Consider the following 14,958-nt stretch of genomic DNA (forward strand, 5'->3'; position numbering starts at 1 on the left):
AAATGCAGGAAGATCTGCAGCGGATAGGATCTTGGTGCAGGGAGTGGCAACTGACCCTAACATAGACAAATGTAATGTATTGCGAATACATAGAAAGAAGGATCCTTTATTGTATGGTTATATGATAGCGGAACAAACACTGGTAGCAGTTACTTCTGTAAAATATCTGGGAGCATGCGTGCGGAATGATTTCAAATGGAATGATCATATAAAATTAATTGTTGGTAAGGAGGGTACCAGGTTGAGATTCATTGGGAGAGTCCTTAGAAAATGTAGTCCATCAACAAAGGAGGTGGCTTACAAAACACTCGTTTGACGTATACTTGAGTATTGCTCATCAGTGTGGGATCCGTACCAGATCGGGTTGACGGAGGAGATAGAGAAGATCCAAAGAAGAGTGGCACGTTTCGTCACAGGGTTATTTGGTAACCGTGATACCGTTACGGAGATGTTTAACGAACTCAAGTGGCAAACTCTGCAAGAGAGGTGCTCTGCATCGCGATGTAGCTTGCTCGCCAGGTTTCGAGAGTGTGCGTTTCTGGATGAGGTATTGAATATATTGCTTCCCCCTACTTATGCCTCCCGAGGAGATCACGAATGTAAAATTAGAGAGATTCAAGCGCGCACGGAGGCTTTCAGATAGTCTTTCTTCCCGCGAACCATATGAGACTGGAACAGGAAAGAGAGGTAATGACAGTGGCACGTAAAGTACCCTCTACCACACACTGTTGGGTGGTTTGCGGAGTATAAATGTAGATGTAGATGTACCCTCTCCCTTAAAACCCACATCCTTTCATCTTTCCCTCTCCTTCCCTCTTTCCTGATGAAGCAACTGTCGGTTGCAAAAGCTTGAATTTCGTGTGTATGTTTGTGTTTGTTTATGTGTCTATCGACTTGCCAGCGCTTTTGTTTGGTAAGTCACATCATCTTAGGTAATCGTCATATTTCATGTATTGTCATGTTTCTAGTAGGCCTTGTCGTTTTGCCTATTTCATCCTCAGTTGCCTTTATTATTTTGTCTTTCAAAACTATCCATTCATCTTGTATTTCATTCAGTAACCCATTGCATAATGCTCCCTTTGAAATTTTCAACAACCTCTGGCTCTTTCAATTTGTTTGGGTACCATCTCCTTATTTTGTGACCTCTGTGCAATTTCTTAAGTTTTAATCTGCAACTCAAAACCAATAGGTTATGCTCAGAATCCAAATTGTAGCTGGAAATGTTTCTCAGTTTGAAACCCAATTTTGAAATTTCTCTCTTAGCATTCTATAATGTACCTGAAACTCTCTGATGCCTACAGATGTCCTTGATTCTTAAGCCAAGTGTTTGCAATTATTTAAGTATGCTCGATGCAAAATTCCACAATGCAGCTTCTCATATAATTCCTTTCCTCCCAGTTCATGTTCTCATTTTGTTTTTCCTTGTTTTCCTTTTCCTACTAATGAATTTGTTCTCCATCACAATTTAATTTTTGGCTCCCTAAACCATCTGAAAAATTTCTTTTATCACCCCATACATATTTTCGATCTCTTCATCGTTTGGAGGTACTAATCATATGAATGTGTACTACTGGAGCAGATACTGACTTTTTGCGTTTCTTTTGGCAATGATAGTGTGTTCACTGTGCTATTCATAAAAGCTTATGTGTATTCGTGGTTTCCTGTTTATTCTTAGACATATTACATTATTGCTCCTATTTGATTTTGTGCTGACCCTTAGAATGTCAGTTTTGTTTTTCCTGAAGACATCCTGCTGAATACTTTCCACTCAGTGATCCAAATGGGGTACTATTTTACCAAAAAGGGTGTCTTCATCATTAAGATATGCAGTAGAGCTGATGGTGCTTGGGAAATATAACAAGTATTGTTTTCCCCTTAATTTTAGTTGTTTGTTGTACCAACATAGTGAATTCATGTTGACTAATTTTACAAGGCCATACATATGTTTTTGGATGGGGTCCACCGGTAGCAAAACACAATTTTGTTTTTATCCCAAACATGTGTCACTGCAGTTGCAGCAGCATCATCAGTGGGCTTTTATTTTGTGGGTTTTTACCATGTGGTAAGCCACAAAAACCCACTGATGATGGTGCAACAGCAGTGAAACATGTTTGATATGAAAAACAATGTGTTTAGCTAAAGGCAGACCCATCCAAAAACATATGTATTGTTAAAGCGAACACAGACAAAAGAGCTTCAACACCAAGATGATTATTTACAAGTCCTGATGAGTCATTCATCCAGATTGTGGTGCTGCAACTACTTGAAGACTTGTGCCCTCTTCAGAAACTGTGAGATAGTTTAGGTACTCTGCAAATACCCATCAGTTGTGGTTTGCACCTTTGATACGGTTATCTGTAGTGCTGAGGCATGCAATAACCTCACATCAATGAGGTCCTTGGTTAAAGTGTCTGGATGAATGCAATAAGTAAAAGGGTTTCAGAAATTACTGCAGTGTAATAATTCCAATACTAAAGGAGGCAGATGTTTTCAGGCGAGAACGTTACTGACCTAACAGTTTAATAAGTCATGCGTTTAAAACAGTGATGCAATTAGTAGTGGTAGGGATAAAATATAGGGAGCTATATCATATCTACAATGTGTACAGAGATAGGAATTGTTGTAAGAGCCAAAGGACATGAAAACAGAAGCAGTAGTTGAGAAGGGAGTGAGATGTGATCGTAGAATTTCCCTGATGTTATTCAATCTGTTCGTTGAACAAATAGTGATGAAACCAAAGATAAATTTGGAAAGGCAATTAAAGTTCAGGGAGAAGAAATAAACAGTTAAGAGTTTTGTTCATAGCATTGTAATTATATGAGATAGCAAAGGATTTGAAAGAATAGTTGAATGTAATGGAAAAGTGTCTGGAAAAGACACTGTAAACTGAAAATCAACAAAAGCAAAACATGGGTAATGAAATGTAGTCAAATTAAACACTAAAGGTCCAGGTTAGGAAATAACAATAGTAGGAAAAAAGGATAGATTGCTACTCACCATAAAGAAAGCACATTGAATTGGAGACAGGCACAATAAAAAGACTGTTGCACATTTAGCTTTCAGCGAAAGCCTTCCCCAAACAGAAAGCAGACATAGATTCACACAACCGAGCATAGCTAATGCACACACGCCACCAACTCTGGCAACTCCGAATGGAATACTGTCACTTTGAATGAGAGTAGCAATCTGGAGTGGGACAGAGAAGGTGGAGGAGAGCACAGCACAGGCAGGGGAAGAGAAAAGCAGTGTCTGGCAGAGTGTGCGAGGACTAGATGGAAGAATGCCGAGGCTGCATCACAGTTCTGTGAGGCAGGGAGATTTGGAGGGGGGAGAAGTGGGAAGAGAGAGGAGCAGGGGCAGGAAAAATGGGCAGGTGTGTTAGAAGAGGGTGGCACACTGTGAGGATGAGAGGGTGTGAATAGGGAGGAGGTGATAGGACAGAGGGGAGGGTGTGAGGACAGTAGGTTACTGTACGTTGATGCTGGGATAATTTCGGAAGCAGAGAATGTGCTGTAAGGGAGGATCCAGATGGTCTAGGTTGTAAAGCAGCCATTGAAATCAAGAGTGTTATGTTCAGCTGCATATTGTGCCACAGGGTAGTCTACCAAGCTGTCGGCCACATTTTGGTGTTGGCTGTTCATCCTGGTGGACAGCTCGTTTGTAGTCCTTTGAATAAAAAAAGCTGTGCAGTGATCGCAGAAGAAGTGGTGTAGGACGTGGCTGCTTTCATAGGTGGCTTTGCCTCTGACGGTGTAGGATAAGTGTGTGACAGGACTGGAATAGGAAGTGCTGGATGGATGGATTGACTGGGCCTCACAGATAGATGTGATCACTGTGGCAAGGGATTGAGTTTGATAGTTATCATACGGATGGACTAGAATGTTGTGGAAGTTAGGTGGGTAATGGATTACCACTTTAGGGCGGGTTGTAAGGATCTCGGGTAGGATTTCTCTCATTTCAGGACAGGGTGATAGTTTCCTGTCCTCTTGCAATGGTTGTCATTCTCCAATGGATCTAGTCACTGATATGCTTCCATAAATGTTTCACAAATGTAGAAACTGGCAGTTCTTAAGTCCTCAAAACATCTTGTACCACAAATTGTGTGAAGCAGGAAACACAAATAGAACTACCCAGCATTTGTGGATGCACAGTGTATACTCACCCTTCCGTCTCAATATTGAATACTTTGCACTGACGCTCCACATTTTTGCCTGTAGAATTTTTTTCTTCGACACCCTCTGTGTGTACTACTTTCTGTACAAAATAAAATCCTTTTAAGAGATTATCTTGACACAAATTGAAGAAGGTAGTCAAAGTCTCCTGTGCTGGTGCTTCCATCCTTCTGCAGTTTACTTGGTCAAATTCACACATTGCCCATATTTGAAGTGGACAGTTAAGTGGATAACAGCTGGATGACAATCGCATATTTGGAAACTTAAAATACACTGAGCTGCTTCATTGCTGTTATCGTAATGACTCATTTGAGACATTACTGTTCCACCATGTGTCCCCTCTTGTCAGTGTAAAAATGTCCATGTTAGTATCCTAGTTCACATACATGCACACGCATGTAATGGATATTTTATATCTGTATGGGAAAGGTGTGATTCTTACAGAAAAATCTGTTTATTCTCAATTCAGATTTATTGGTGGCCTCTTTTTCTGATCTTTGCCATAAATCCACTCTTTTTCTGGTGATTTTGGCCCATATATTTTTGATAGCCATCTTCGCCAGTTTGAATTACATTATTGTACAGAGTTCAGCATCTTTGTACGACTTCCAAAATTCAGCCTTTATGATGATATCTATTTGATTAGGCTGCATTTTTGAAGCTGAATCAGGAAGTGCAAATGTGGCAGTCATAAGTTTTACAGCTCAATCAAATACATCCCAAAGATGGCAGCACAAACTGTTTTATTTTTAATGAGCGCTTCAGTAAATTAAATTAGTTTTTGATGAAAAACTCTGGCAGTAATGCCATATTAGTCAGTGATTTTATTCTTTCATTTGTGGTCAAGAAGACTTGCATCTAAACATTATGAATAAGTTGGGCAGACCATATTTTCTGGTGTATGTTATTGCAGTGAGTGAAGACTCGTGCATGTGATGTGAGCTTCTGGAGAACATTGCTAATGAGGGGATTGATGACGTTGTCATTGCCATCTCCCATTATTGTGTGTCTTAAATCGATATATATTTATCCAGATAAAATTTCGTTGATTATGGTGGTTAGATGGTAACCATTACAACTCAGTTTTGACATGATGTTGTTGTCGTCATTGTCGTCGTTGTTGTTGTTGTTGTTGTCTTCAGTCCAGAGACTGGTATGATGCAGCTCTCCATGCTACTCTATCCTGTGAAAGCTGCTTCATGTCTCAGTACCTACGGCAACCTACATCCTTCTCAATATGCTTAGTGTATTCATCTCTTGGTCTCCCTCTACGATTTTTACCCTCCACGCTGCCCTCCAATACCAAATTGGTGATCCCTTGATGCCTCAGAACATGTCCTACCAACCGATACCTTCTTCTGGTCAAGTTGTGCCACAAACTTCTCTTCTCCCCAATCCTATACAATACTTCCTCATTAGTTAAGTGATCTACCCATCTAATCTTCAGCATTCTTCTGTAACACCACATTTTGAAAGCTTCTATTCTCTTCTTGTCCAAACTATTTATCGTCCATGTTTCACTTTCATACTTGGCTACACTCAATACAAATACTTTCAGACATGACTTCCTGACACTTAAATCTATATTCGATGTTAACAAATGTCTCTTCTTCAGAAATGCTTTCCTTGCCATTGCCAGTCTACATTTTATATCCTCTCTTCTTCGACCATCATCAGTTATTTTGCTCCCCAATAGCAATACTCATTTACTACTTTAAGTGTCTCATTTCCTAATCTAATTCCCTCAGCATCACCCGACTTAATTCAACTAAATTCCATTATCCTCGTTTTGCTTTTGTTGATATTCATGTTCATCTTATATCCTCCTTTCAAGACACTGTTCATTCTGTTCAACTGCTCTTCCAAGCCCTTTGCTGTCTCTGGCAGAATTACAATGTCATCGGAGACCGTAAAAGTTTTTATTTATTCTCCATGGGTTTTAATATCTACTTTGAATTTTTCTTTTGTTTCCTTTACTGCTTGCTCAAAATACAGATTGAATAACATTGGGGAGAGGCTACAATGCTGTCTCACTCCCTTCCCAACCACTGCTTTCCTTTCATGTCCCTCGACTCTTATAACTGCCATCTCGTTTCTGTACAAATTGTAAATAGCCTTTCACTCCCTGTATTTTACCCCTACCACCTTCAAAATTTGAAAGAGATTATTCCAGTCAACATTGTCAAAAGCTTTCTCTAAGTCTACAAATGCTAGAAACGTAGGTTTGCCTTTCCTTAATCTATCTTCTAAGATAAGTCGTATGGTCAGTATTGCCTCATGTGCTCCAATATTTCTACAGAATCCAAAACTGATCTTCCCCAAGGCCGGCTTCTACCAGTTTTTCCATTCGCCTGTAAAGAATTGGCATTAGTATTTTGCAGCTGTGACTTATTAAACTGATAGTTCAGTAATTTTCACATCTGTCAACACTTGCTTTCTTTGGGATTGGAATTATTATATCCTTCTTGAAGTCTGAGGGTATTTCACCTGTCTCATACATCTTGCTCACCAGATGGTAAGGTTTTGTCTGGACTGGCTCTCCCAAGGCTATCAGTAGTCCCAATGGAATGTTGTCTACTCCCAGGGCCTTGTTTTGACGTAGGTCTTTCAGTGCTCTGTCAAACTCTGTCATCTTCATCTACATCCTCCTCCATTTCCATAATATTGTCCTCAAGTACATCGCCCTTATATAGACCCTCTATATACTCCTTCCACCTTTCTGCTTACCCTTCTTTGCTTAGAACTGGGTTTCCATCTGAGCTCTTGATTTTCATACAAGTGGTTCTCTTTTCTCCAAAAGTCTCTTTAATTTTCCTATAGGCAGTATGTATCTTACCCGTAGCGAGATATGCCTCTACATCCTTACATTTGTCCTCTAGCCATCCCTGCTTAGCCCTTTTGCACTTCCTGTCGATATCATTTTTGAGACGTTTGTATTCCTTTTTGTCTGTTTCATTGACTGCTTTTTTTATATTTTCACCTTTCATCAATTAAATTAAATATTTCTTCTGTTATCCAAGGATTTCTACTAGCCCTCGTCTTTTTACCTACTTGATCCTCTGCTGCCTTCACTATTTCATCTGTCAAAGCAACCCATTTTTCTTCTACTTTATTTCTTTCCCCTATTCCAGTCTATCATTCCTTATGCTCTCCCAGAAACTCTCTACAACCTCTGGTTCTTTCAGTTAATCCAGGTCCCATCTCCTTAAATTCCCACCTTTTTGCAGTTTCTTCAGTTTTAATCTACACGTCATAACCAATAGATTGTGGTCAGAGTCCACATCTGCCCCTGGAAATGTCTTGCAATTTAAAACCTGGTTCCTAAATCTGTCTTACCATTATATAATCTATCTGATACCTTATAGTATCTCCAGGCCTCTTCCATGTATATGACCTTCTTTCATGATTCTTGAACTAAATGTTAGCTATGATTAAGTGCAAAATTCTACGAGGCAGCCTTCTCTTTCATTTCTTACCCCCATTCCATATTCACCTACTATGTTTCCTTCTCTTCCTTTTCCTACTATCAAATTCCAGTCACCCATGACTATTAAATTTTCGCCTCCCTTCACTATCTGAATAATTTCTTGCAGAGCTAGTTGGCATATAAACTTTTACTACTGTGGTAGGCGTGGTCTTCATGTCTATCTTGGCTACAATAATGCTTACCCACACCCCTATTTTTTTTTTATTCCTTATTAAACCTACTCCAGCATTACCCCTGCTTGATTTTGTATTTATAACCCTGTTTTCACCTGACCAGAAGTCTTGTTCTTCCTGCCACCACACTTCACTAATACCCGCTATATCTGACTTTCACCTATCCATTTTCCTTTTTAAATTTTCTAACCTAGTGCCCGATTAAGGGATCCGACATTCCACACTCCGATCCGTAGAGTGCCAGTTTCCTTTCTTCTGATAACGATGTCCTCCTGAGTATTCCCCTCCCGGAGATCCGAATTGGGGACTATTTTAACTCCGGAATATTTTACCCAAGAGGACACTCTGGTACCGCGCACCATGGAATTTGAATATGCGCCAGACGTCATGGACGTCGAAGACACGTAGAGGTCTCTGCACCATTGCGCCGTAAGCTGTGGCCTCTTGGCCCGCTTTTTGTGTGAGGGCACCACAGTGGAACACGTGGTCCCAGCGACCAATAGTGACACCGCTGATATCATACTTAAGCGCCTGCCTCGCGCTCAGCCAGCAATGATTACATTGCATGCGTTTCACGACATATCGCCTCAGACTGCATATTGACATTCATGTTTCTATTCCAGTGGATGTGGTTGTCTCTTTGGTTTGTTACTCTATTGTCTGTTCTTGTTGTCTCATAAGGTCCTCCGTTGGTCGCGTCCGTCCTCTCCCGTTGTGTTGTTGTTCGCGGGTCCCGCCGCATTTCTGTCACTACTACCCCCTGACCGTTCCGGTCGCCATTACAACAGACGCCATCATCATTTAACCATACTGTAAAGTTGCATGCCTTTGGGAAAAATTACAGCTGTATTTTCCCCTTGCCTTCAGCCGTTCGCTACACCAGCACAGTAAGGCTGTTTTGGTTAGTATTACAAGCCCATATCAGTCAATCATCCAGACTGTTGCCCCTGCAACTACTGAAAAGGCTACTGCCCCTCTTCAGGAACTATACATTTGTCTGGCCTCTCAACAGATACCCCTCCGTTGTGGTTGCACCTAAGGTATGGCTATCTGTTTCGCTGAGGCATGCGAGCCTCCTCACCAACAGCAAGGCCAGTGGTCCATGGTTTGACATACATATCAGCAAGGAATTGCCACAACAACTGGCAACAATTCAAGATGTAATTGTATCCGTTGTTTCTAACTATAATTTGATCATTCATTGTAGAAGTGCATCAGTGTTAGTTTTGTTTTATTTTTATATCCCTGCTTAGACATGTAGGATGCTGCAAAAATATCTGTGGATACTATTATGATGTGTTTCAACAGTGTGTTGCAGTGTACTATTTCAGATATGAATAATGATATCATGCTGCCTGTATTTGTTGTCAACAATAACAACTAAAATTTTGGCAATTTAAGGTACATTAAACCTTTGTTTGTTCTCACTGCTGGGTCCTTTGTTGGCCCGAATGATGATCTCAAAGTAGTCATTGACCATATGTTCCAGAAAAGTCATTAACTTATTGCCCAGTCACTGTGATTATGGAGTAGACATTGTAAGTCCTTTTAGAGTTGTTCATAACTCTTAAAATATGCTTATAGAAAGTTTGCCATTAGCAGTAGCCAGCTCACTCGATGGGAAATTTGTCCTCTGACCTTCAAAACTGGTTTCAAAGTACCTTTGCTGTGTTTAAATATAGCTCCAAATGATTTCATGTGGGAGCATGTGCTGTATCAGTACACAATTTGTAGAAAGTATACTGATTCTGGCCTCTTTACAGTAATAAAAGACAATAATTCTGTTAGTGAAGCTTGAAGTGTTATCGGTCTGACTGTGCCAGTTATACCTGCATTTTCCCCCTAGAATTTATCTGTGCCACAATAGGCACATATTTTTTCGATGACGTATTCTTTCCCCGGCTGCTGTGTCCGAGCGGTTCTAGGCGCTTTAGTCTAGAACCGCGCGATCGCTACGGTCGCTGGTTTGAATCCTGCCTCGGGCATGGATGTGTGTGATGTCCTTAGGTTAGGTAGGTTTAAGAAGCTCTAAGTTCTAGGGGACTGATGACCTCAGATGTTAAGTCTCATGATGCTCAGAGCCATTTGTATCCTTTCGTGGGCTCATAATGGGACCCTGTAAGTTCCACTTTGCAATTACTGTTTTTTTCTGCTTCTCAATTTCCTTGAAATGATTTTATTATTTCTGTTCCCTAATATCTTCATGTTCTTCTAAGTTCAATCTCTTATTCATTGTACTCCTACACGAGTCATCTTTCTCTTTCTGTTCCCATTTTATTTCTCCATACCACCTCGTTTCTTTGTGCTCTTGCTTGAGATTGTACAAGAATTAGTTTCTTGTTATAAAACACTTGCAGAAAATTTTAGAATTTCCTAGAATATTCTTTTTAATTGCACATCTTGTTTCTTTTTCATACCTTGTGCCTTGCTTACACATTTCTGCTACTAACTGGTACGTGACACCATTAAAAATGTTTAGAAGCAGTCTTAGCCTTCTCACACAAAAGGAAAAAGTGCTAGGAAAAGAGAGATTCTATCTCGCCACACTTTTTTAGCACTCATTCCCACCAATCGTAGACAGTGCTACCAAACTTTCTAATTATTGATGGCACACCAAGCACTCCCTGGCTTCACAATCACGAGTGGGTGTCAGTGAGTGGTTGTGGAGAAAAGTGGATGTTAATGAAAACTACACAGCCTGTTGATGAAATTTGATCAAATATTGATGGTAATTTGACGTCAATTGCAGAATGGAAGTGTGCAGTTGTTGTTTGTATTTTTGCTCCTTAGGGCATAGCACATTTGCAGTGTCGTATCTAGCACTGTTACAAGATTGCTTGAAAAATTATATTTGTACAGTTCCTGATAGCTATCCCTCCTCTCAAGAGGAAAATTCACTTTTGTTTCTTACCCTTATCTTATCATCTCTGGGCTGTTTTCTTCTGACACGTCCCACTTCACCTCTGTTTCTCCTATTCCTCATGAGAGGTTATACTGGAGTCTTTACTGGCCAGCTGCTCCTTTCTCACATTCCTCAACCTATCACCATTTTCCATTCTATCCTTATTACACCCTGAGGAAGGTACTAATAGTTCTTAAGATAGGATTACTATTTTCATTTTTAAATGTGTCTAATCAGCTATACTGGAAGGTAAGTACTGGCCAACTGTTTTGCCTTTGTGTATTAAATAATTGTGTTAGCTATGGCAGCATTAGAACCTTCTTCTTTGTATCACATTAGGACAGTGTGTAAGGGAGGAAAGTGATGGCACTGTACAAGATGGGCTGGAGAGTCGTTCCGGGATTGGTGGACCCTATAGATCTAGAGCTGGCACAGGACCTGAAGTCAGGAAAAGAACATCTAGCAAGCAGGTTTGTACCTGTAGCCAAGCATGCCATTTTGTACTGAGGGTCATCTTGCATCATGATAATGTTTATTTTGATTCAGAATGCACAGGCTTTTTTTTTTAAAGCAACAACATTTGATAGAGATGTTCTTTGAAGTTGTACAATAATTATTAATGATTTCAATGAGTATCTGTATTTGTTCTTTTGAGGCAATCACTTTTACTATGTTTCCTCAAAGTTCTGCTGTATGTACTTGTTTCCTTTTTAGTGTATAATTCTTATTTTGTGTTTATGACTATAACTGTTCATTTACTTTCCTTACATTAGTTGTGAAACAGTTTTACTACGTTAGTGTACAGATGCACCCACCCTCCAACATACTATGATAGTTACACTCGTGTTGGTACAATGAAGGATATGGCACAGTAGTTAAGACACTGAAACCACATTAAAGACGTAAACATTTCTGTCCCATAATCTTGATTTAGACACAGTCATTTCCCTAAATCACTCGAGGCTAATGCTGGGACGGTTCCTTAAACATGGCCAGTCATCATCTTAGACCAGTTTGAGGTGGTTCTTTTCACATAAGGACTTCAGCATTGGCTGCTCCGACCTTCCTATCTTCACTTGTTGCTCCACTTTCTAATGACCTTTTGGATTTGGTTAATTTTATTCGTTACTCTGCATGATCAAAAACTCGTAGATCTCTGTTTGTTGTATGTAGTTCTCTATGTGTCTGCACTGCTTGTTTATTTCCTGTTTGTGAGTTGACTTCACACTTGGTGTTTTGTAGTTGAAATCACAAAATTTAATACTGTTAAACATGAAAGTACAGATTGTAATTATCAGTCACAGCATAGTATTGGCTGTGGTGTTGGAAGTTATTAAGTTTCCTCTCCATTATTGATACAGTTAATTAAAAGTTACACTCTGTACACCACATAAGCTAGTGTCTTGATGTATCTGTCATTGCATGAAATTTTTGTTGTTGCATCCTGTGGGCCCATATTATGGAATAGGCTTGGTATTTTCTGCTCCTTGGGAATGTAAATATGCACAATATGCGTTCCGGCTCTCTCCATCAACTTCAATCTTGCAACTTTCACAGCAAGTGTTAGTAGGAAATAACTTTGCCTTATAAAGTGACCATAAAGGCAGATAATGCAGCATTCATACTTAGTTTGCTATAATATCCTGGAAGAATATAGATTGATCACCTTAATCTTGTGTTACTATGTGCTTTCCTCTCTTAACCAGCAGAAATGACCTACATGAATGATGACTGAAAATGTGTCATTTTGTATTGAGAATTATTTAGCTAGTTTTGCTGATGTTCAAGAGCCAGATGTCCATTGAAGACTGTATTCTTTCAGTACTACAAGTCTGTCTTGCAAATAACAACATTGTATAACTTTTTGAACTGTGTGAAATATTCCACACCATACTTCATATGGTATATCCAAACCAAGCACTAGGGTTTTATTTTCATTGATATCTTCCCTTTTATTTCCAAAATCGGTAAAATATGAAATTACTTTTTCTCATTGAATAAACAAAAATTCCTTTCAGTTAGATAATAGTCCATGGCATGAATAACTCAGGAATAACCTATTAATGACAACTTGTATTACTTATAGCAGCCAGAAAAGTTCCCTATACAAGTGATGAGTTCAGGAGGCACTTCTCATACTTCATGAAATTACCCTGCTGTAGGTGTCAGTGCAGGAGTTACATTGCATGAGTAGCACATTAGATATATTTTCTATGACAAGAGAACTTGTGGTACCATTTGGAAGCTCCTTCTTAGTCTAGAACAATCTTTCCTGTGTAAATAACATTTATGTGATTGACTCAGGGTGTTACTTCTGAATGGAGAATGGTGTTCCTTAAGGAAGCGTTTAAATTACCTGAATTCTTTGGAACATGTCACAGGAGCAACGACTAAGCGTATTTGTGAAATGTACATTAACTCACTTTCCCTACTGAATTTAGTGCTCTGTACAGATAAAAGTGCACATAACAGCTGCAGGAAAAGTAATGCATGTCCACAAAAGCTAGTAATGTGGTCAGATATGACAGCAGTTGGTTCTTATAAATATATTTACAGTGAATTCGTATGGATTTGAGCATATTTTGTAGGTTTGTTTAAATATATTTGCAGCAAATTAGTGTGCATTTGAGCATATTTTGAAACACTTCTAGTTGCTTCTTCTGTTATGTCTTAGATGTGCATCAATGCATTTGTTATAGATTGCTGTAAGAAACATTGAAAGTGATGATACACACAGTTCTTAGTGAGAATTCAGACAGTAGAATAATAACTGGTAAACTGTTTTTGATTATGAGGAAATTACATGTCTGTCTAGAAATTCCCAGTACTTATTGCTTTTTTAGCACATCAGTTGCGTAATCTGTGAAACATCAAAAAAAAAAAAAAAAAAAAAAAACCATGTGACGATATTCGTCATGAAACGTTTGTATGTGACAGTGTGTCCAATGGTCTTATGTGGATTTGTTATGTAATTATTAAGTGTGTATTAAGATCAACTTTGCTTTTCCAAGGTGGAGTATGCGTGTCTCATATGGTCCAGATCCACACATGGCAAAAAAGTCAGTACAAACCTAAATGACATTTGCAGGCTAACAACAGTACATGTGAAACCCACACCAGTTGGGAGGCCACTGTGTGTAACACGACCAGATTGTCAGATCCTGAATCCCAAATAATTGCCCATGTGCATACACAAAAAGCTAAAACAGTTTTTAGATGAGTTCCACCCCCTATCAAGTGGATCTGGTGGACTTATTCCCATGAGTGATTCCTTAATACTGAGCTAAATGAGCCCATGAAGTACTACCCTGCCTCACAAGAAATGCTCAGTTGCAATACATCAAGTTGGACGATTTGGAGAATGCCGAATCACACGAGAATGTGTCTAGCACCAGTAAAAACAAATCCAATTAAATGGGACCTTAAAGACGAACCAGTCAACAAATGTGACTGGGGTTGACTGGAGGGAGTGAGGGGGAGGGGGGGGGGTGGCGGCATTGGACATCATCTATAATATCTGAACTGCACCATAAGATGTGCCTATGACTATTTGTGGTTTGACAAGAAAGTAGCACTGGACGTGGCCCAATATTAGGCTGAAAAACTTCAAGAGAAGGCCGAAATACTAAATGTCTTTTTCCAAAGCTGTTTCACAGAGGAAGACTGCACTGTAGTTCCTTCTCTACATTGTCGCACAGATGACAAAATGGTAGATATCGAAATAGACGACAGAGGGATAGAGAAATAATTAAAATCGCTCAAAAGAGGAAAGGCCGCTGGACCTGATGGGATACCAGTTCGATTTTACACAGAGTACGCGAAGGAACTTGCCCCCCTTCCTGCAGCGGCGTACTGTAGGTCTCTAGAAGAGTGTAGCATTCCAAAGAATTGGAAAAGGGCACAGGTCATCCCCGTTTTCAAGAAGGGACGTCGAACAGATGTGCAGAACTATAGACCTATATCTGTAACGTCGATCAGTTGTAGAATTTTGGAACACGTATTATGTTAGAGTATAATGGCTTTTCTGGAGATTAGAAATCTACTCTGTAGGAATCAGCATGGGTTTCGAAAAAGACGGTCGTGTGAAACCCAGCTCGTGCTATTTGTCCACAAGACTCGGAGGGCCATAGACACAGGTTCACAGGTAGATGCCGTGTTTCTTGACTTCCGCAAGGTGTTCGATACAGTTCCCCACAGTTGTTTAATGAAAAAAGTAAGAGCATA

General features: G+C 39.6%; 1 protein-coding gene across 8 annotated transcripts in view; it reads left to right on the top strand.

The window, feature by feature from the left end:
* Positions 1–14,958, top strand: part of LOC126356058 (F-actin-uncapping protein LRRC16A) — a 488,103-nt gene that overhangs the window by 410,806 nt on the left and 62,339 nt on the right. For 7 of the 8 annotated variants that reach the window (XM_050006760.1, XM_050006755.1, XM_050006753.1 and 4 more), the window contains one exon: positions 11,074–11,204. The exons of the other annotated variant lie outside the window; for it this stretch is intronic. In XM_050006760.1, coding sequence (XP_049862717.1) covers positions 11,074–11,204 — 131 coding nt within the window. The remainder of the gene's footprint in view (positions 1–11,073; positions 11,205–14,958) is intronic. 8 annotated transcript variants of the gene reach the window in all.

Source organism: Schistocerca gregaria, chromosome 3, assembly GCF_023897955.1.
Source record: "Schistocerca gregaria isolate iqSchGreg1 chromosome 3, iqSchGreg1.2, whole genome shotgun sequence".
NCBI classification, from domain to species: domain Eukaryota; kingdom Metazoa; phylum Arthropoda; class Insecta; order Orthoptera; family Acrididae; genus Schistocerca; species Schistocerca gregaria.